This window comes from Cyprinus carpio, chromosome A11 (genome assembly GCF_018340385.1).
Source record: "Cyprinus carpio isolate SPL01 chromosome A11, ASM1834038v1, whole genome shotgun sequence".
In the NCBI taxonomy this organism is placed as follows: Eukaryota; Metazoa; Chordata; class Actinopteri; order Cypriniformes; family Cyprinidae; genus Cyprinus; species Cyprinus carpio.
Window position 1 is genome coordinate 25,161,377 of NC_056582.1, and position 22,555 is coordinate 25,183,931.

Below are 22,555 nucleotides of genomic sequence, written 5' to 3' on the forward strand. Positions count from 1 at the left end.
ATTGAGATTAGTGCGTCTGAAATCATAATACAGTATGTTAAAACAGAATACTAAAGGTGCGCTTGATTATTGTTGTGGGTCAATATTGCCAAACTTGGTGCCAAAACTCAGTAACAAGCCAAAATGTATAATAAACATACATGGAGCTCCTGTATAACTGAATAGGAAAAATCTAGAAACTCAAAACCATTTGTTTCAGTAATATATTTAAAATCCACAAATGCTTTGTTTACTCAAAACTATTTTTTTCAGGCCAAAATATATATACAATATATGCTAAATATATTACAAACAGCATGGCTTAAGATTTATTTATTTTTAATTTAATTTTAATGAAATTATTTTATTTTATGTAAACCTTCAAATGCAAAAATAAATATTTTAAAAAAGTGTTTCAAGGGCCAAAAAAATACATTAATCTTAAAATACATTTTGGGTGAATGCAGCATTATTTAATGTATTTTGAAAAATATTAATATATTGGCACTGAAAAGATATTTTCAGAAATTTTCCAAAAAAAAATCATTACGTTTCTTTTTTAAAAAAATTTTAATTATCTTTTGTACAGCTGGTGTTTTATATATATCTATTTATATATTTACATTTATATTTATATATTAGTCAACATTTTTTTTCAGTTGTTGTATATTTTGAAACATTTAAAATATAACTAAAAAAAAAAAATAATAAATAAATAAACATAACAATATAAAAAAACCTATATTTGAATAAATTTATATATGGGTTTGACTGAAATGAGGGACTTCAATTTATATTTCTTTGAGAAATTTTATTCTGATATTGTCCATAATTGCTCTTTCAACATTTTATGAAGTGCCACAATATTTCGACTTGAAAGCGAATTATACATTTTAAGTGAATGATTTAATAATTACAAGTAAATGCATAAATTTTGTGCATGTCTCTTGTGATTTTGCTGTATTTCATACAGTATATAGACATTACAGCAGCTGATATCATGCCCTTTATTGGTTGAATACTAAATATGACCAACAATGAATTACAGTGAGTCTAATAAAAACTTTTTATGTAAAATTGCATGTGGTACACTAAAATAAGCAGTATTTCTGTCTGTAAGCGTCTCAGCACGTCCCGCCGTCGCTCCTTTACAGATCTAGGTCATTCTGGGCCGCTCCTGCTGTGATACTTAAAAAAAAGAGAACATGAATCTGCAGGGATGCAGGAGACATCTGGACCATTTTTCCACTGAGATAATCACTTCTGAAAAATATGAGAGACAAGGTTGTAGAGAGCCTTAAAGAAACAGTTAAAAACAATAGAAATGCAGTCATTATTCTCTCAGATCGGGGGTTGGTCAAATACTTTTTCTGTGTGGAACACAAAAGGAGAAACTGAATAAATATTTGAATAATATATTTAATATCTACAATAAAATGTGATGGTAACGGTTTCTTTCCTATAGGGCAAAAATATCTTGTTTCTGGACAAAATGTATGTAGAATATATGTTAAATACATTATGGGTTAAGATTTACAATATATTTAGTTTAAATCTTCAAATGCTAAATAAATATTAGAAAATGTGCTTCAAGGGCCAAGAAAATACATTTCCAGTCTTAAAATATATTTTGGGTGAAATCAAAATGCATGCACGTATGTATTTATGTGTGTATGTGTGTGTATGTATATATTAAATAGCCCAAATGTATATGAAGAAATATTTAGATTTTTGTCTTTTAAATTTGTGATTTATTTATTTTGTAAAATTAGTCATTTCTTTTCAACGATACATTTTTCGGTATTCTTGTATATTTTGAAACATTTAAAATATAACTGAAAATATGAATCCAGATATAGATAAAAATTATATGTAGTTATATATTAATTTAATTTTAAAAATATAATTTTTATATTATATATCTATATCTGTTTCTATCTATCTATCTATCTATCATGTACATTTGTGGAACACAAAAGTTTAATAAAATTTAGAAGTCGAGTGATTATCGGTGCCGATATTAAGCATTTTTATGGTTATCGGTCATTTTCAAAACCAGTAAAAGAATTTAAAGCATTTAAATTTTTTTTTTTTTTTTGTCTGAGCCCTAGTTATTCTTAATTTTGACATAAATTTTCATTTTTACACCAGACATATACAGTATATTGGTTTAAAATATCGGTTATCAGTCTACTTGATCTTTAATAAACTGTATCGGCATCGGCCCTGAAAAACACACATCTGTCGACCCCTAATAAAAATCTATTTTAAATAAATTTTATAAATTATAAATCTATATATAAAATTTAGCTTAAATAGCTTCCATACAAAAGTTTGGAATTACATATTTACATTAGTATTTTGTGCATCTATATTCCAAGTTTTCATATGATTGCTTAAATTGAACAAAATATGGCCTCACATTTGATGTCAAATAATGTGATTTTTGATTTCAGTTTCATTAAAAATAAACATACAAATTAAACTTAAATTTAAAATTATTATAATTTTAAATTTTAATTTCATCGTTCATAGTTTTAGTGTGGTGGACGGGGAATTCAGTGTTTATTTTGTTCTTGTTCTGAAGGTTTTCTCAGAGCCCTCTAATCCTCTTCAAACGCTCGTCCTCCTGTTCTCAGCACCTAATTCTCTATTTCTATCACGCTAAACTTCCTTGTCTCCCGTCAGGCATATTTCAGGTCAGTAACCTATGAAGGCTGTGATGCACCTTTGGGCTATTTACTCTCTCTGCGTGTGTGTGTGCTGAACTAAGCCAGTCATAAACGCTGAGTCAGTCTGAACACTCACTGCTTGTGTGGGTGTGTCTGTTTGTGGCTCTGGCTCCACCCCCTCTGTGACTCGCCCCCTCTGCTCATTTGTTTAACTCAGTGTAACCATTAGCTGGCTCCGCCCCTCCCTGTTTGTAAAGAAACAAAGTGAGAGCAAGAGAGAGAGAGAGAATCCAGTCTCACAGATTGTTTTCCTGACTTCATTCAGTCTGAAAGCCTAAAGTATGTGGCCTTTCCACAAAAATCTTTCCACATTTTAATGGCGCCTCACACAAAAATGTGCACATTAGTTTCCTTATACAAATATTACAGAATTAACAGTGTTTATGTGACCGATATAGAATGTTTATTTGCATTTATACGCTTATTTATTAAAAAAAAAAAAAAAAAAACAGATACAGACAGAACAGCAGCACTTGGACACTGATTTTTATATATATATATATATATATATATATATATATATTTATATATATATATATAATATATACATATATATTCGTACATATATTTGTGTGTTGTTTAAGGAGATAATTTCTTTTATTTAATTTTTATTGAGTTTCCAAAAAGCATTTTTGTTTGACAGACGAATTATGTGACCAAAACTGAAATATAATTGCATTTATGTGTTTGTTTATTTATTAAACCAATCTTTTTTAAAAACAGATGCAATACAGTGCTTCCACACTGTAAAAACTATTTTTTAAAGTTATAAATAAAACACATTATTGGAATATGTTTTACAAGAAAATGTACGTTTTTCTACTTCAACGTTTCACATTTAATTCAATGTGTTTTTTGAGTTTGCTTAATCTTTGTTGGACTCTAACTGAATAAAGCCATTCAACTAATGTTTTCTGCCATTTGCAGCTGTGATAATAAACCAGAAGCAGTGTCTTTTGATGTGTGCAGTTTGTGCACTTCAACATATAAAAGAATACCATGGAATTATCACAGTGCATGCACCCATAAATCAGCTCTCACCTTGAACTACCTGCCGTCCTTGACCTGCTGTCTGTATTTCTGTATTTGTCAGATTCACGCTCACCTTTGACACCCATTTCCACCCGAGTCACAAGCGTGGTGCAAAGGACACATGTAAAATTACGAGCTTGCTGGACTCCATTCAGAGCGTCCTGAGCCGCAGTTTACCTGGAAACAGATAAGAGTCTGTGTGGTTTAATGTTTTACTACAGTATGAGAGCGTTCAAACCTCTTTGATGTCTCAATAGAAGAAAATAGAAAAAAAAAAAAATAATAAAAAAAACAACTTAAAAAATTAAAAAAACAAAAAAACAACATCACTCATCAACTACCATAAAAAATAAAAATCACATCTCTTTTTTTTCTTTTTAATCATGTGAATGATTTTGTCTAAAGCTGTGTTCTATTAGCATCACTGATATACTATTATAGTTCCTGTTAATATTTTAAATTAGATTTTATTTTTTATGATTTAATTTTAATTCAATTTTTTGTAATTTTGTTTTGCATTTTTGACATTATTAGTACCTAATATATATGTCTGTGTAGTTTTTATTAATTTTATTTCTTGGTTTATTTAGTTTTAATTATATTAGTAATTTAAGTTAAACTAAATGAAAATAAGAAATGCTGCCTTGACAATTAGATGAAATAAAATACTTTTATGTTTTCAATATATTTTATTTTATTTCAAAATATGAAAATGTTTATTTTATGGTTTTAGTTTTAGTTAACTTTGTGTAAAGCAGTGTCTTTTTTTCATTAGTTTTTTTAGTTTTTAGTATCATTGATAAACTCTTATAGTTCTTATTTATTTTAAATTAGATTTCAATTTTTTTATTTTTTGTTTTTACTCATTTTAGTTAAAATTTTTGCAATTTTGTTGTTTTGTATTTTCTTAAATATTTTTAATTAATTTTATTAATTTATTTATTAGTTTTATTTTATTTAGTTTTAGTTATTTTAGTACTTCAAGTTAAACTCAACAAAAGTGAGAAATGTTGCCACCAGCTGAAAATAACGTTTTTATATTTAATATTTATATATTTTATTTTAAAAATTACATTTACATTATATATATATATATATATATATATATATATATATATATATATATATATATATATATATATATATATATTATTATATACATTTAAATATTTTTGTTATTTTATTTTATTTCAGTTAGTGTTTATTTTATTTATAGATTATTTAGTTTTAGTTAACCCCGTCTAAAGAAATGGTTTTCACTCAGGAGGCCCATATGATGACTTAAAATGATTTAAATTAAGTTATATTAAAATAATCACATTTAATCAAAATGCTAAGAAACGTCAAATCAAGGTGTATAGCTGAATATTTGCTTTCTTTTTTATTTCCCCTCCTCAGCGACTGTCGCATTATTAAATACAGCACAGTTCTTGAAACTCACCAAATAATTGGTTAAATGATTGACTATATTGACTCACTCAGTTTCTGTTAAAAACAAGCAGCTTTGTCACCAAATACAGTGTTGGAATCGCTGATCTAAAGCATTTAGGAGAAGCGACGCAGAATCAACTCTTTGTGGTGATATAATGTAAGTTAAGTGGAACAATCACAGCTGATCAACAGTTAATCTACCAACTTCCTTCTTAAAGTGGTAAAACCGCTCATTATGTAGGCATAAATAATCCTCTTCTCTTTATGAAACACTGGTGTATGTAAATACTCTGTTGGCTTATGCAGCAGGAGTGAGTGATTTTATTTCCCCATTTGTACTTACAGTAAATGCACTACACGTGTTGTGCAACCCGCTGTGTTTACACGCATGTGGTTTCCAATGAATTCATCACAGTTCACAGTAAAGACTCGGACAGGGCGTCCAGTAAGCATTCACACACACACACACACACACTGACCTGCAAACAGTGCAGCACAGCTGTAATTAGAGGTTGAGTCACGGGTTGCACAATGCAGGACGTGTAATCATATTACTGCAGCTTATCTGTCTTGCCAAGGGCACCTGGTGTACTCTGATCCCGCTTCAGTGTGTGTCACACAGATCAGCAGAGAGAGAGAGAGATAACACACAGCACACGCATTAAAAACAGCTAGAAGCCTCTTCTGCTCAGCAAGGCTGCATTTATTTGATCAACAATACAGTTAAAATTTTGAAATATTTTTAGAATTCAAAACAGCTGTTTTCTGTGTGAATCTCTGTTAAACTGTAATTTATTTCTGTGATGTGCAGCTGTATTTTCAGCATAATTACTACAGTCTTCAGTGTCACATGATCTTCAGAAATCATTCTAATATGATGATTCGCTGCTCAAGAAACATTTCTGATTATTATTATTATTGTTGAAACCACCTGATAAACTAATAATCTACAGTTTGGGGTCAGTAAGAGTAAAAAAATTAATTAATTAATACTTTTATTCATCAAGGATGCATTAAATTGATCCATATATTATGTCACAAAAGATTCCTATTTCAAATAAATGCTGTTCTTTTTAAATTTTTTATTCATCTGTGAACCCTGAAAAATAAAATGCATCACAGTTTCCACAAAAATATTCATCAGCACAACTGTTTTCAACATTGATAATAATCAGAAATGTTTCTTGAGCAGCAAATCATCATATTAGAATGATTTCTGAAGATCATGTGACACTGAAGACTGGAGTAATGATGCTGAAAATACAGCTGCACATCACAGAAATAAATTACAGCTTAACAGATATTCACATAGAAAACATCGAATTAAATAATAATAATATTTCACAATTTTTTAACAAATAAATGCAGCCCTGGTGAGCAGAAGAGATTTTTTAATGAATTTAAAACTAATGCTTATGTGATATCTTTAATCAGTATGCTGTCCTCGGTGCAGATGTGATCAGATCAGTCATGTGAGGACAGAGTTTCATAATATGCTTTTTAAAATGATAAGTTGTGGTTTAGCAATCTAGCTGTCTTATAAACCTGCCATTGTTTATTACATAGGCCTATATTGTTGGCTTTCTGACGAGTTACTGTTTTTGTAAGTCCCTCACATCTGCTAAATGCATGTAAAAATAGATAGATGTCACTGATAAACAAGAGAGAATAAAGATAGAAGGCCATTCAAATGATCTGTTTCAGGAAGTACAGAGCTTTTGTTTTCACAGCAGCTTCAAACAGAACTTCATGAAAGCGTCTCATTGACTCCAGGCCTTTTCCATCTGCAGTCAATGAGAGGAGCAGATAAAACTCTCGTACAATCAGGGGATCGTAATCTGCTCTGGATGACAGACGCGGAGGGAAACGAGTCCAGTATGATTCATGAGAGATGTGTAGCAAGTGTTTCTCCACATGAGCGCTAGTAAAGAGGCTTGGCTTTAACACATGCACCGATAAAAGAGACAAGAACAGCACACAACATGACTTATCTGCATCATAAATATCAATTAAATGAAGGATCTGTGTGTCTAGAGCAGACAACCACTATAGTTTCTGTAAATTAAATGTAAGATTCTGACTCTTTTAAACAAATAACTTTACATGACTTTTTCAGTTGTTCATACTTTATTTAAATAATAACTTTACTGACTTTCTTGTAAAATTTTTGTTTTATTTACTTTGAGAAATATTTTACAGCTTGGCTTCTATATAAGCCTATAATACAATATAGATAAATATATATATATTGGTTTGTAAATTTTAGTTTTATTTACTTTGAAAAAATATTTATTTGACTTCTATTTATATATATTTTTTACATTTTATTAATTTACATTTCTAATATTTATTTGACTTCTATTTATATATATTTTTTACATTTTATTAATTTACATTTCTTACATTTATTTTAATTTTTAAAATTGTATTAATTTACATTACTTCCATTTATTTATTTATTTATTTAACATTTTATTAATTTACATGACTTCTATATTTTTTTACATTTAATTCATTTACATGACTTATTTATTTATTTAACATATTAAAAATTTACAAAACTTCCCTTTATTTAAATTTTTTTAATTGTATTAATTTACATGACTCCCATTTATTTATTTATTTATTTATTTATTACATTTTATTAATTTACATGACTTCCCTTTATTTATTTTTTTTTTAATTGTATTAATTTACATTTTTGAAGTGTCCTCATATATCAGGCTGCAGATATTCTTTGTTTATTAATTTACATGACTTCCAGGTCTAGAAATCATATTTTTGAAGTGTCCTCATATATCAGGCTGCAGATATTCTTTGTTAAAATAGTATATATTTATAGATTTTTAGGCGTTTTAGCTTATTTTAATGCTTGGTTTTGTCTCATTTTAAATGAATCATAAATTTTGAATGACTCAAACCCCTGGCTGAGAGCCACTAGTATAAAACAGTGCTATACCAAAAAAATACCATTGTAACTTACAATGTTTCTGCCAAAATACCAGTGCCAACTCGAATTATTGTCATTAAAGCATTGCATTTGGTCTTGGGTTCCTTCTTTAATGTGCATCTGTGTGTTTTTTCTACTGTTTACCGTAACAGAAAAAAGGTGAAAATGGTGCATCTGATCTTATTAAATAAAGTAATTATTCATGGGTAAAGCGTAGAGAAATTCATGGCGTGTGACCCGTAACAGAAACAGTAAAAAAGTGATTCTTGACTTATTAAACCCACTAATTAACCTAGAAAAACCACATTTCCAAATGAATCATGGGGTAAAGCGTAGAGAAATTCATGGCGTGTGGAAGGATAAATGTCATGTTGTGTTGTCACTAAACCCATAGAGAGAGAGAGAGAGAGAGAGAGAGAGAGAGAGAGAGAGAGAGCAGAGAAATGGCCGTCTGTCTGGACGTTACATAAGCTGTCATTATGTGCCACTCTTGCTTCGGGGCTTGGTTACATCACTCTGAACTTTGCTGTGCTGCGCTGCTGTTATTTTTGGAAGCCGTGTGAAATCTGTTAATGTCTGTTACCTGAACGGTGAACACTGGCTTTGCTTTGCAGAGCTGAGAGGGGAAAAACCAGGGAAGTGGGGAAAGTAAACAAGAACAAAGACATCCGTCTTCCCCTCAGATGCTCCGGGGAAAAGAGGGAGCGCGAGAGGAAAAATGAGCACAGTTCAAGTGAGGATTGTTGATGAGTTTACAGTTTTTCTCCAGGAAGAAATGAGTGCATGGAGAAATCCACGGAAACAGACGGACACTGTATCAAACGCACTGTAACATGAGCTTGTCGTGTAAACACCACCGGCCTCCATAATAGATCATGTCATCATGACATCAGTCTCGATCTGTTTTGTGTTAAACCTCATTTGGCTCCAGATGTGAATCATACTGTAGAACAACACACTACAATAGAGATTTCAACTCTATTTGAGTGAATTCTTTATATAATTTTCAGTGGACTGCGTTCACAACCTATTTTACTTTCATATTTGACAGAAAAATATGAAAGGCCAGATGGATTATGTCCATTAGATCAGTGGTTCTGACAAATCTGATAAAACAAAAAATATTATTAAAAATAAATATAAAATTATTGATGAAAAAATTCATTAATATTTGTATTAATATTTCATATTTATTATATTAATATAAATTTTACAACTTTAAAAACAATATAAAAAAAATTTTACTGTATTTTTTCTTTTTAAACATCAAAAACATTTTAAAAAATCTTAATTGTTCCAAACTTTTGACAGGCAGTGTCTATTTTTTTAGACCTTGAAAATTCAAAAAAATAAAATATTTTATAATCAATAAAAACACCAAAAAAACAAAAATTATAAATTTTTCTAGTCATGCCAAACTCTAAAATATTTTATCAGGAATAATTTTATCCCTCAAACAACTGTAAAAATCATGGGGCCTTTAAGTCAAAAAGGTTGAAAGCTGCTGCATTGGATGTTTTTTCTTTAGAATAACGTGCACTGATGGATTGTGCACGATAAGGAACATGCATTAAGAATGTAAGGTTTCATGTTAGATGGTATTATCATATTGCATGGATGGTATCTATCCGTTGCTGCTGCTGCTGTTGTTCTCCAGCAGATGCGCCGCAGCTGGAATCTCTAGTGACTCATTGGCTGCGCCGCTCTCGGGTGCCATGGCAACTGCAGAATGTTTGGCAGCAGTGAGATGCGATGGATGCGGGCACTGCGAGAGAAACAGGCCAAACACAAACAGGAAAAAAAAACGAGAGAGAGAGAGAGCGAGAGAGAGAGAGAGAAGTGGGAGAATCTGCGTGCTCGCGCTAGTTTGGCACACATCCAGAGTGGCCATAATGCAGAGACAGAAATGAGGCTCTTGGCAGGACACCAGGTCTCGGAGAACAAAGATGTGTGTGCTTCTAACGCCGGCAACTGGGGCTCGCTTGGCAGCGCACACGTTTTCCCATCAACCTTTGCCTTGGAAGCGCTCCACTCCAGTTTCCAGGCCTGCAAAGAGGATTATGGTGAGAGCAAGAGAAAGAGAGACAGACTGACATAAAAGCACAGAGTGATTCAATCCACAGCTACACGTCGTGCAAAACTCTCTCCCCAAAATGAGCCTCTTTAACATGCATTTAAAATCTGTAGACTAAAAAGTATTTTATAAAACGGTCATAATGTAATATTTTTAATCTAAAACCACATTGAATCTGGTCAGCAAGTGAAATTTTTTTAAAGTTGCCATGTTATTACTGCATTTACCTCTTTTTCATTAATTTAAAATTAAATTAAAATGTAAAAAAATTAATTATGATGCAAAATCTATATATATATATTTTCAATATTGCTGAGAAATTTTATATGAATATATCATTGTATACAATTTTTATGAACATATAATCTGAGAATTATTCATCCCATTGGAATCAATGGAATTCAGTTAAATTCCTTTGAATTTATAACTCATGATTGCTCAAAAACAGTCCAAATTTATGCAACCTACATATTTATTTTTAACAAAAATACATAAATATAACAAAAAAAATTTCAAAAAAAAATACTACATTAAAAAAACATCATTTATAAGAAAAAAAAATTAATAATTTCACACTCCTCCTCCAAAATATATACACACATATATATTTTATCAACAAAAAAAATCACCCACAGGAGTGTGTGGGATACGGGGAAAGGCTAAATATATTTTACAATTGTTTTTGACACTAATATAACTTCACAGATAGTTTTACAAAAAGTATTTTTGACACTAATGGTACTCCATACATAACCCAAAAAAAAACCACACACAAAAAAAAAATAACTTAATTTATTACATACATTCAAAAAAAAAAAAAAATAAATGAATAATAATAATAATAAGTGATGTGTATTTTGAGGTTCTTAAAGCATTTGCAAAGTTTTGTTCTCTTACTACAAAGTATGCATTTTTTTAGAAATCTAAATTTTATGCCTAAATTTTATCTCATCTGGGTCAAATTGATTCGAATGTGTTATGAAGGTTACGTCAGTGCATTGGCGGCACCCCAGCATGAAACTTCCTGTCCTTTTTGAGTCCAGCACACTGATATTTATGGGTTATCACTAAACATTATAACATGTGACGACTGTCAGCAGGACAAATGTGTGCGGCCGACATTCTTTGCATTGATTTCCGTGAGACGTGCAGTTGTTTATCTTTTCTCTAGTGTGGTGTGTTTCAGCGCTGATTACTCTGAGAGAAATATTTATTTCTGTCCCACCCTTTAACAGCATCCCATCAAGATGATGCTGATATTTACTGCATGCGCACTCAGCAGCAGGCGCGCAGAAATCTATATGCATTCAATCAAAAGCTTGTGCATTTAGACAAGAAACAAACGTGGCGACCCTGTGTGTTTTCCTGTCAAACCGCCTGCGTATTTTACTACAAGGGAGGTCTGCTCACATGAAAAGCGAATGCGACCAAAACATTGTAAACAGGAAGTGGTTAGTCACACAGGCTATCGAGATAAGGCCGCGGTCTCCATAACTACGCCTTCCTGTGCGACGAGCCAACCAATCAGAGAGGAGACTCACTGGGCAAGAGGTAATGTTCACAACATTACAAGAACATGCAATTACATCACTGATTAGTTTCATTTCCGTGCACGCGCATTCATGCACAAACTGGTTTTGAGAATAGTCATCATGGTTAATAGAAGTGCTCGGATGGATTAAGTTATGCACATTAAATGCTATTTGTATAATTCACAATTCAGCATGCAGCAAGCACCTTTCCTGTCTACGGGAAGATTAAATTGAGAATGCTTAATTGGAAAATGTGTTATCTAAATATTAATCAGCTTTAACACAAAGCTTTTTGTTTAATTATTAAAGGAATGCAGTGTGTGTGAGAAACACAGGATCTGTGATCCAATGAGATTCATCACATTGCATCACTTCACAATAATCCAACTCTAACATGGAACTAATGTTTCACTAACATTTTATAAAGTTATAGAAATGTTAGGACAAAATGTTATTTTATGGAACATTCTTTTAACTTAATTAGTATTTGATATATACGTCATAATGTTGGGAGAAAATGTTCTTAGAACAACATTCTCAGAATGTCATTATGTTGTTTGTACTTGTTCAACATTTTAAGAAACGTGTTTTGCAACCTTAAAATAACGTTACAATAACAATAAGAAAATTTAACATTTAAAATTACCTATAATATTAAAAACAAAAAAAAAAAAAATTTTATAAAATGATTAAAAAATTAAGTAAAAAAACTTAAATAATAAAAACTTAAAAATAAAAATAACGTTATAATCATGAAAAGTAAAAATCTATATTTTAACGTTTTTAGAATGAATAGAGTTTTTCATAGTTTCATAGAATAGAGTTATTATAGTTAACTAAAACTATAAAATAAAAAATGGTACTCTAAATAAAATGTAACTGAAATGTTAACAAATACAATTTTATATATATAATATGTAATATATATATAAACTTATTTTATTTCAGATAGTTGCCAATGCCAACTTATAGTACTAAAATAACTAAAACCAATAAATAAAAAATAATCAATTGACAAAAGCACACAACATAATTACAAAAACTACTAAAAATAAGGTGAAAACACTTATTTGTGTTTTCATTAGTTACAATAAAAATACAAATCAAATGCGATGAAGCAACTTTTATTTGTAAAGTATTTAATTTAATGTATTATATATTGAAAAAAATACTTCAACGCAATAATTTAATATATTGCATAAACAATTAGTTTCATTTACAGTAAAAATTATACAATATTGTGATGATTTGCTGTACATATATAGCCTAAACATACACATTATTTTTTGTTGTGCAAAATGTTTTTAGAGTGTACAATATATATTATTGTGATGTATTTATCATGTTAACATAGATTTACATTAACATTTATTTATTTATTTATTTAACAGATTCTTTTATCCTAAGTGATTTATATATAAAATCACTTGTATATAAAAGCACAATATTATTATAATTGTTATTATTTTATGGTTTTATTTCACCTACATGGGTCTATGTCAGTGTTCTGATGTCACTATCAACCCCCATCATATCCCTGCACTAGTAAACCACAACATGTCTACACGCAATATCCCTGTAAAGTAGATTGTGCAACATGGAGCGGATTCACAAGACTACAGAAATAAAACCAGCCGGCCAATCAAGATAACAAGGGGTGAGTTTCTCAAGACAAGGCCTTAGGTGAGGGATGTTCCAATTCTACTAAACCAGCTTAACTAAGAGCCTTAGGAGAGGGAGGTTTACCTAGAAAACCTTATGGCATGACGACAAGAGAAAGCCTGCGTGAAGGTCTGAGCCCAGAGAAAATGCCAGTAAGCAACATGTGTTCTAATCTCGCGCGTTAATCACTGGAGAGGATTACGTCGAGCAGAAAGTGTTTATGCTGCACTTTAAAGCCATAACACTGAACAATGCGTTCCATTCGATCGCAGAAAAGGCTAACATTGTTCTGCGTGTCATTCACATTCCCTGCTGTTGCTGACTCGTGCGTTTAGGCGGAACTGAAATGCATGTCGTAAGTCACGGTGGTGCATTGACAGGCGTAATGTTACGCGTTGCATCACACGGGGAAACCTTTAGTGTAGTTGATTTACATGACCTATGCATTTACATATTTTCCTTTTATCTTGGTTTCAGACACATTATAGCAGCACACTCCCCTTCCTGACCACCTGCTGTAAATTCTGCTGTCAAAACAGAAATGCAAAAAAGCAGCAGTGATCATGTTTCTGGGCTGCACCCAACATGCACTCGCTATCAGCGTGTTTTTGGCTTTGCAGCGACTCGTCCAGCAGAGCATGTTCTCAGATCTCTGGCCTGCTGCCAGATTAGGCTTGGTTTGTTTTTCCACGGATGGGTGAGGTACGTGCCTAACTCTCTTACTTCCTCATGAGTGCCTGCAAAAACAAGTCCCAGTCGGTGCCTGCGGCTCCTGAATCGCCTCGCCCGAGAAAATCAGTCTTTTGTGCTGATCGGAAAAACTTTCAGGCAGACGGAGCGAGGGGGAAAAACAGCATTGCTGCAATGTTGACATAACTCTCTATTTCATGAACAAGCACTGTGCAACATAATCGTAATGTTTGCTTTCATTTTAGAAGAGCTGCACCTATGTCCTACATGCAGCCAAGTAAAAACAAATGGCTATAGCTCACTTTCAGGCATGCATACATGCATAGAAAAATAAAAATTGGAAAGGCAGAACCACAGGGTCTTCGCTATGGGACTTTTCATAATTTTGCCAGCCGTCATGAATCACATGCTCTTGGCAGGCATGAATCAGGCTTTAAGGCTGAACAAAGTCCAATGCGGATGAATAATCTACCAGTGTATATTCCAGACACACACGGCTCCCAAGTGCACTACTCCTGAAATGACTGTTTGAATCAGTAAAACTTCCTAAAAACTGCTGGAAAGTCAGAGGCTCATTCCAGCGGTTGTTTTGTTTTAGTGTTAGAGGTTATGGAAGAGTTAAAGGGATGCAGTGGCGCGTGACGTTGCGTTGGCAGGCGCACTGGAATGTGAGGGTTTTAAGATCACATTTACTCAAAGTAGTGCACTTAAAACAGTTTTGTGCAATCAGTTACCATTGCATTGGATCTCCAGTTGGGTCATTACAGAACCGTATGAACTCTACAACCTTTAAAAGTCAATAACACTTGATTTTTTCACACAAAATTAACAGGGTGCCAGACAGGATAGAAATCAAAGGATGAAGGTTCACTAAGTTAACCACGTTTTGACATTTTGAGGTTATAAAACTAATTTCAAACAGGATGGAATTTATTAGACTTGCAAACCAAATAATACCTCAAAATAACTCCATTGCAAATACTTCCTGCCGTTTATTCCTGGAGAATGATTTTATTGTCTTTTGGATATTATCATCAAAGACTAACAGGATGGAAAGTGATACTGACAACACAGATACAGTTTAAAATGATTACTGTTCTGTTTGATCAAAGGGTTCCATTTTTAAAACTTGTGAGTTCTACATTTTATCCAAAATATTAAGACATATATGTAGGGGACAGGGAAATAGTAGGAAACCTGTTCGATCTTTCTGTCAGAGAATTAAATATTTGAAACAGTTCGTTTACTTTAATTATCTAATGTTTTAATTACATATATATTCCTTTTTTGATTTATTGTCCCAAATTTTGGATTGTATTTTTGGTTACCATTGCATATTGGATCTGTAATTGGGTCATAACTGTCCTGCAAAACATTATGAACTCTACAACTTTTAAAAATCAATAAAACTTGATCATTTACACAAACTTGGCAGCCAGACAGGATAGAAATAAAGAGCCAAAGTCGCTCAATAAGGGATTGACAGATTACATGAGGATGGAAGTTCATTGTCATATTTGTTGACCATGTTTTGACATTTTGATATAATAAAACCAATTTCAAACAGGATGTAATATTTATTAGACTGTCAAACCAACTAATACCTCAAAAATAACTCATGAAATCCATTCCAAATGGAGTAACTGAGACTTTTTTTCATCTCAATGGTAAAAAGTCTCCCAGTTTACCTGAATTAACCTTAAGTACTGTTGTTTGTGAGGTTTTGTTCTCCACACACAGTTACTTGGGAATGATTTGATTGTTTTATAGATATTATCAAAGACTAACAGGACAGTAATTGATATATTTAGGACTAAACTGTTCGTGAGATTCTGTTTGATCAAGCATACTATCTTTAAAAACGAGTTCAACATTTTATCCAAAATATTAACACATGTAGCCTATGATTGGGGAATGTAGTGCATAGTAGGAAACCCAATCGATCTACTGTCCGAGAATGAAATATGTGATATAATTCGGTTACTTTATTAATTTTAACGCTTTCATTTTTTTTCTATTGCTGGCATGGCAAGGCGGACGAAGCTCTGTCTTGAATACACACTTTCTGGTATGGTTTGCCTCTTTTGGTCGATGTTTTTGATCGCTCTTCGACGCCACGCTCTCGTTGAGGAGGGAGCGCAGCGCGCATGCGCAGAGCGCGTTGTCGAAAAAGCAAGTAAACAGAAGCCGCTTGGTGACGTCACCGCTCCCACACCGAGAGCTCGCGGGCTGAAGCGCGCACACTGCCATGAACTTCGGAGCGTAACTTCGCCGTTTTTCTCGCTTTTCGGACGGGGTGGGAAACTATAACGAGATTTATAATTTTTTTCCCCCTCCTCATCAGAACAGGCAACATTCGGAGAATTTAGTTGCATATTTTTGCCTTTTTTTTTCCAGCAGCATGTCGTCTGCGGCGGTCGCTGCCTCGCGCAGGCAGTCGTGTTATTTGTGCGATCTGCCCCGCATGCCGTGGGCGATGATCTGGGATTTTACCGAGCCCGTGTGCCGCGGATGCGTCAACTACGAAGGAGCGGACCGGATCGAGTTCGTGATCGAGACCGCGCGGCAGTTGAAACGCGCGCACGGATTCCAGGAGGGCAGATCACCGGGACCGGTGGGGAAACCGGGTAAGGACATCCAGCCCATGAACCACACAGAACCGGGCTCGCGTGCTCCGCAGCCGCTGGATCGCTACCCGCTCGCGTCGGACAGACCCCCCAGACTGGGTCCGGAGTACCAGGCGGGACGGCAGGCGAACGGGATCCCGGTGCCGAACGGCTTCCCGAAGCCCGACGAGCCCCCGGAGCTGAACCGCCAGAGCCCGAACCCGCGTCGGACCGGCGCCGTGCCTCCTAACCTGGTTCCGCTGGTCAACGGGAGCATCCCGCCGGTGCACGCGCTTAACGGGAGATCCGTGCAGATGGGGATCCCCCACGGTGCTTTGGTGGCGGAGCATGTGGGCAAGCGCGCGGACGACATGAAGGACAAACACCGCGCCGACAGCATGAGCGACCCGAGCGACGGACACAAGCGACTCGAGGACTGGACTCAGAAGGGCAAGACGGTGCGGGAGATGATGACGCTGCATAGCATCGACTCCCGGTTCAAGAAGGAGCATGCACCGCTCCCGCACAGGATGGGGTACGAGAGCAGCTCCAGTGCCTTAAAAACAGGTACAGATCATTGCTTTCAAGCTACACACCATCTGGATCGTAATCTTACGCATGCATGTATTTTTTAGATTACATATTTTAGACATCTATGCATGCATTTTGCGGCTATACATCAGTAGTCAACATTTAGAGTAGTTTAAAACATCAGAGCTTGCTTCTGACCTCCACATTCTTAACTGTTGTATCTTTAAAATAATGCTACAAAACTCTCAAAACATGAAAACGTGCTTTAAAACTCTGGTTTTTGTGTGTGGCGTTCAATCTTTAGAATAATTTGAGATATCAAAACATGCTCCGGATTATTGCACTCCAGAGCATGCTTTTAAACTCCAGTTTTTGTGTGCACGCTCTTATTTTTAACTGTGTGCAACATATGTAATTATGTCAAAAATCTATTTATACACGCATTTGGCTTTTAAAACATGAGCATATGCTTTTAAGCTGTAGATTTGTGTTTTTTTTTTTTAATCCGGATTTAATATTTAGAATGATCTGAGATGTCAAAGCATGCTGTATTATTTTTATTTACGCATGCATTTGTGTTTAAAACATCAGAGCGTGTTTTCAAGCTCTGCATATTGTCTCCACACTGCTATTTTTTTAAACTGGAATCGATCTTTGGAATAATTTGAGACATGTTTTAAAATTATTCACAATCTTATTTACCCATGCATTTAGTGTTTAAAACATCAGAGCATGCTTTTAAACTCCAGATATTGTCATATTTTTTAACTGGAATCAGTATTTTAAAATAATTTTTAATGTCAAAATGTGCATTTGTGTTTAAATCCATGCATGTTTTGAAACTCTAGATCATGCATCTTGATTCCGTTCAGTTTATTATTTTGCACTTGCATTCATCAAAGCATGCTTTAAACTCTCTAGATTGTGCATTCGTAATGTCTTGAAGCATAACAGATGCACTTCGCTGCCATTTCATCATCCGGTGGTCGGCACATGGCACATTTTGTCTGGAGCCAGAAAATAGTGCCAACAGCAGGTCATGCATGAAGCGCTGAACTAGTGAAGGGCTGTTTAGTCAAGTATTAGGTCTCTAAGTCGAGTGTTTATCTCTCTCTCTCTCTCTCTCCATGCAGACCGCGGTAAGCACTCTCGGGGAATTAAAAGGAAACCCTCTCCCGAGCCGGACGGGGAGGGCAGCGCCGCCAAGCTCAATGGTGAGGGTCAGCCGTGGTTGCCGTCTCCATCCGAGGTGCTCAAGATGCCCTCCGCGGCCCTGCCGGGATTCGCTGCCGCTCCCCCCTCGACGATCTCCCCGCATTCGCGCACCACCCCGCCAGAGGCGGCCACCGCCATGCAGAACGGCCAGTCACCGATGGCCGCGCTCATTTTGGCCGCGGACAACGCGGGCGCCGGTACCGGCTCGCCTAAAGATGCTGGCAACCAGGTGCACTCCACGACCTCGTCAGCCGCGGGACGGCGCAACAGCGGAAGCCCACAGTCGCCCTCGGCCGGACAGAGGCGGCTCGCGCTGGGAACGTCGGGAACGGCGACCGCGCACATCCCAGGCATGGACCCGCAGGCCGGGCATCCGCAGAGCATTCCCGATTCCTCGGTGCCGCCCGGAAGCGTGCCGTTGTGCTGCACCCTGTGCCACGAGCGTCTCGAGGACACACATTTCGTCCAGTGCCCGTCCGTTCCATCACACAAGTTCTGTTTCCCGTGTTCCCGCGAGAGCATCAAACAGCAGGGGGCGACGGGAGAGGTTTACTGCCCGAGTGGCGAGAAATGCCCGCTTGTTGGTTCCAACGTACCCTGGGCGTTCATGCAGGGCGAAATAGCCACCATATTGGCTGGGGACGTAAAGGTTAAAAAGGAGCGGGACCCTTGATTTTGCTTTTTTCGCGCATAATATACACAAATCATATTGCATACCATCCAAACGAGAACTAACCGGACATGTACATATGAACTTAAGGGAACTGTACACTTGGTAAACATGGCTGTATAATTTTTTTTGATTTTCCCTTTTTTGAGTACATTGTGTTTCTATGTTTTTTCCGAAGATTAAACGGTATGTACGTGCTATAACACCCCCCCCCCTCCCCCAATTCAGTGGTTGTAGACCTGGTGGCAGTCCATGTTTAAACACAGAATGTGACTAATACTCTTTAAGCACTTGGCAAGAACTGAAACGCTTTTAGCTGTATTGTATGCACTTGTTTAAAAATTGCCAAATACAATTTCTGACCTTGTAATAACAATCTGACGTGTCTGTGGTTGGCTTATTGTCTGCCCTCGCTGAATCATGCGACGCTCAATGAGTGCGAAAAGGGAACTAAACAAACCCAAGCGGCAGCTCGGGAGATTCTGTCCTGGTGCATGCTGGGAGTTCACTGCCTCAGTAATGGTGACCGATATCACAACTATTTGTAAAGGTAAAGTAACCCGAGATTGCTTGAATTTGGAAGAGTATCTTTGTTTTTTTCTCCTCTAGCATGCAAGCTGTGACTTGTATGGCACATTGTTTTCGGCCTCCATGTGGAGTAACCTAACGCTGCGTGCAAGACGACACTCCACGTCTATTTTTACTCACATGCTGTGCGTTGATGAGCTCGTAAACAATCTTTCCTTTGGCCTTTTTTGGTGGATAAAGACCTGCAACGTTAAACATGACATGCTCTCCAGGAGCAGATGGGGCATTTAAGCATCTGAAAAGGCATATTCATGCTTTTATTGGTTACTTAGTTGACATAAACTAACAATAAAACACATTTATTACAAATATTTTTAATGAAAATTCCAATATTTACTAATACATTCAAAACATCAAGTTGATTATTTACATGTTATTTATGAACAAGCTACTAAAATGTGTTTTTAACTAAAATTAACACCTGTTTCAGAGGACATTGTTAACTAATGGAAACACTAATCGGCTTTTGTTAGGTTTAATCAAATTGTACTGTTCAAATGCATTAATTATGGAGCAGGCTTAAGCCATCGGCGTTGGCCGTCGAGCTGTAGCATATGCTTAATAAAATGTGGCGTATCACGTGGTCGCTGTGCTGGAATTCCTGAGTCACGCTCGATCGCCCGCCTCTCTCTTCGCTGTTCACACAGCACTCAAATGAATGGAGATCTGTTCTGATACACAAGTCACATGCACTCCAGGTTAACCCTTTCACAACCGTGATGACCTGGAAAACAGATTTGGCTTCCAACTGGAATATTTTGATTGCTTTTTTTATTTTTAGCCAACAAATTGAACTTTTTGTTATTGTTGTTGTTGCATATTAGTTTTTATCCAATTAAATTGCATTGACAAGCATGCATTGCAACATACGTCATCATAACACGCTGGCAACAGCCAGGTATTTAAATCCAAATCAAAAGCAAATATTGATCGGATGATTCAGACGGCATGAGCTGCGGTCTCCTGGAGGATTCCAGCCATGCCAACACGCCTCTTCAGCGTTTGTCGAAACTCAACACCCCGAGGGGGAAAAGCTTTTTGTCATAGAGATGAATCACTCTACTCCAGTTACGCTGCAGCTCTTTCTGTCTTTTGTTTGAGCAGCCCTCCCTCGCTGGTTAGCGTCAAATGGATGTTTTCAGCCGTCACAAGAATTTCAAAATTCACCTTTGAGATTTTTGTTGTTGTCTTATATGAGATGATTCACTTCTATTTTACTTGTGCATTTACAGTAGTTTAAAAGCATGCATGCATCCAAAAATCCATGCAATGCAAGGGTGGCGAAATCGCTGCACTACTAAAAGCTCGCCTGACACAACCAAAGAACATTATGACGTGTTTTGCAATGTGTGAAATCGAGTTTGCATTGCCATAAAAGGTAACAATACAAACACTCGGCCACTTGATATTCAGGTTAGGATGGTGCATCGGTGCATTTTCAAAACAAACGTACTTTAGGTTTAGTTGTATCAAACTCAGAAGGTCAATGGAATCTCATTTTTCATCTCAAGTGTAATTGATCTGATAAATATTTAACCATTTCCAAACTTTAGCAAAGCTGTGTAGGTTCAGAACTGTTCAAACTTCAACTTTTTGCATTCACCTTGCAGTACGTGTTTATGGTTGGGTTGGTTTGTTTAGACTAAAACGCTTGATTCCAGATTAACAAGGAACAGTATCTCACAGGAATACAGTGCAAAAGTCAGTTTCTGGAAGCAAAAACCCATCTGAGAAATAGATTTTTAACAATGCATTCTTTATTGGGTTTTTCGCAGCGATGCCATTTTGGTTTCCCAACGAACCTTTCATGCAACAGTTCAGAAAAGAACCAGTTAATAACTTTTTTAATAATCTGAAGAGCTTTTTTCAGTTTTGTGCAATGGAAAGGTTTAATGTCAATGCTCTTCATGGAACCACCTTTATTTTTACAAGCGTAACATATAAACCTTTTAAGAAAGACCTATTGTTGTATAACTACACTTAAATTTAGTTTGTATACTTAAAATTACTGACATAAAATTATTTAAGGTCACAACTACAAATGTTCATATTAGTTATGGAAACGTTCTTTCTGAATGTTCTCAGAACATCCTATTTTTCAAAATGTTTTAAAACTTTTTCTTGTTTATGTGAGCTTTAGCAAAAGCATAATTTTTTTTCATCTTATAAAAGTTTTGGGGAACGTTACTTTTGAACGTTTGGAAACAAGTAGTAAAATTAAAAAAAAAAAAAATCAAAAACATTTAAAAATTTGAGCTGGACAAATGTCCAACTAAAAACTTTTTTTTTCTTTATGCAAACGTTCCATTTTTTTTTCATTTTCCAATCATTATTATAATGTTACTTTTGAATGTTCTCTTAACGTTTTGAAACAAGTTGTAACGTTTTAAAAGACATTAGACGAACATCCAACTAAATGGTTTCAGGAAAAAAGTTACAAGAATGATGTACAAATAACATTTTGAGAATGTTATAAAAAAAAAAATTTCTTGCCTATTTTTCGTTTAACATTAAGAGAAAATTAATTTTTTTTTAAATTTACGAACGTTATGGAAACCTTAAATTTTTATGTTCTCTTAACGTTTTGAAACAAGTAGTAACGTTTAAAAAATCTTTAGATGAGCGTCCAACTAAAAACGTTTTCTTGTTTCTTGTTCCATTTCTTTCATTTTACAAATATTATGGAAACGTTACTTTTTGAATGTTCTCTGAATGTTTGTAACGTTTTATAAATTCATTAGAAAAACATCCAACTAAAATGTATCAAGAACAGGTTTCAAGAATGATGTATAAATAACATTTTAAGAATGTTATTAAAAAAAAACGTTTTTCTTGTTTATAGGAACGTCTTGTTTATGCAAAC

The 22,555-nt window shown here is 34.9% G+C and overlaps 1 protein-coding gene and 1 long non-coding RNA gene across 4 annotated transcripts; one reads left to right on the plus strand and one right to left on the minus strand.

Moving 5' to 3' along the window:
- Positions 1-851: 851 nt before the first annotated feature.
- Positions 852-5,861, minus strand: LOC122146664. 3 transcript variants are annotated; one of them, XR_006161196.1, is made up of 4 exons: positions 5,654-5,861; positions 3,753-3,920; positions 2,788-2,896; positions 852-1,242 (listed from the first exon to the last, which is right to left on the minus strand). It is a non-coding gene; the product is annotated as an uncharacterized LOC122146664 (long non-coding RNA). The 3 variants fall into 3 exon arrangements; XR_006161194.1 differs by lacking the exon at positions 5,654-5,861 and adding an exon at positions 5,222-5,634; XR_006161195.1 differs by lacking the exon at positions 5,654-5,861 and adding an exon at positions 5,222-5,630 and having other exon boundaries at positions 3,817-3,920.
- A 10,413-nt stretch (positions 5,862-16,274) lies between these two features.
- On the plus strand, positions 16,275-19,480 carry LOC109045372 (interferon regulatory factor 2-binding protein 2-B). Its single transcript, XM_042766941.1, has 2 exons — positions 16,275-17,255; positions 18,353-19,480. The coding sequence occupies exons 1-2, from the start codon at positions 16,484-16,486 to the stop codon at positions 19,105-19,107; spliced, it is 1,527 nt and encodes a 508-aa protein (XP_042622875.1). The 5' UTR covers positions 16,275-16,483; the 3' UTR covers positions 19,108-19,480.
- The last annotated feature ends 3,075 nt before the right edge of the window (positions 19,481-22,555 follow it).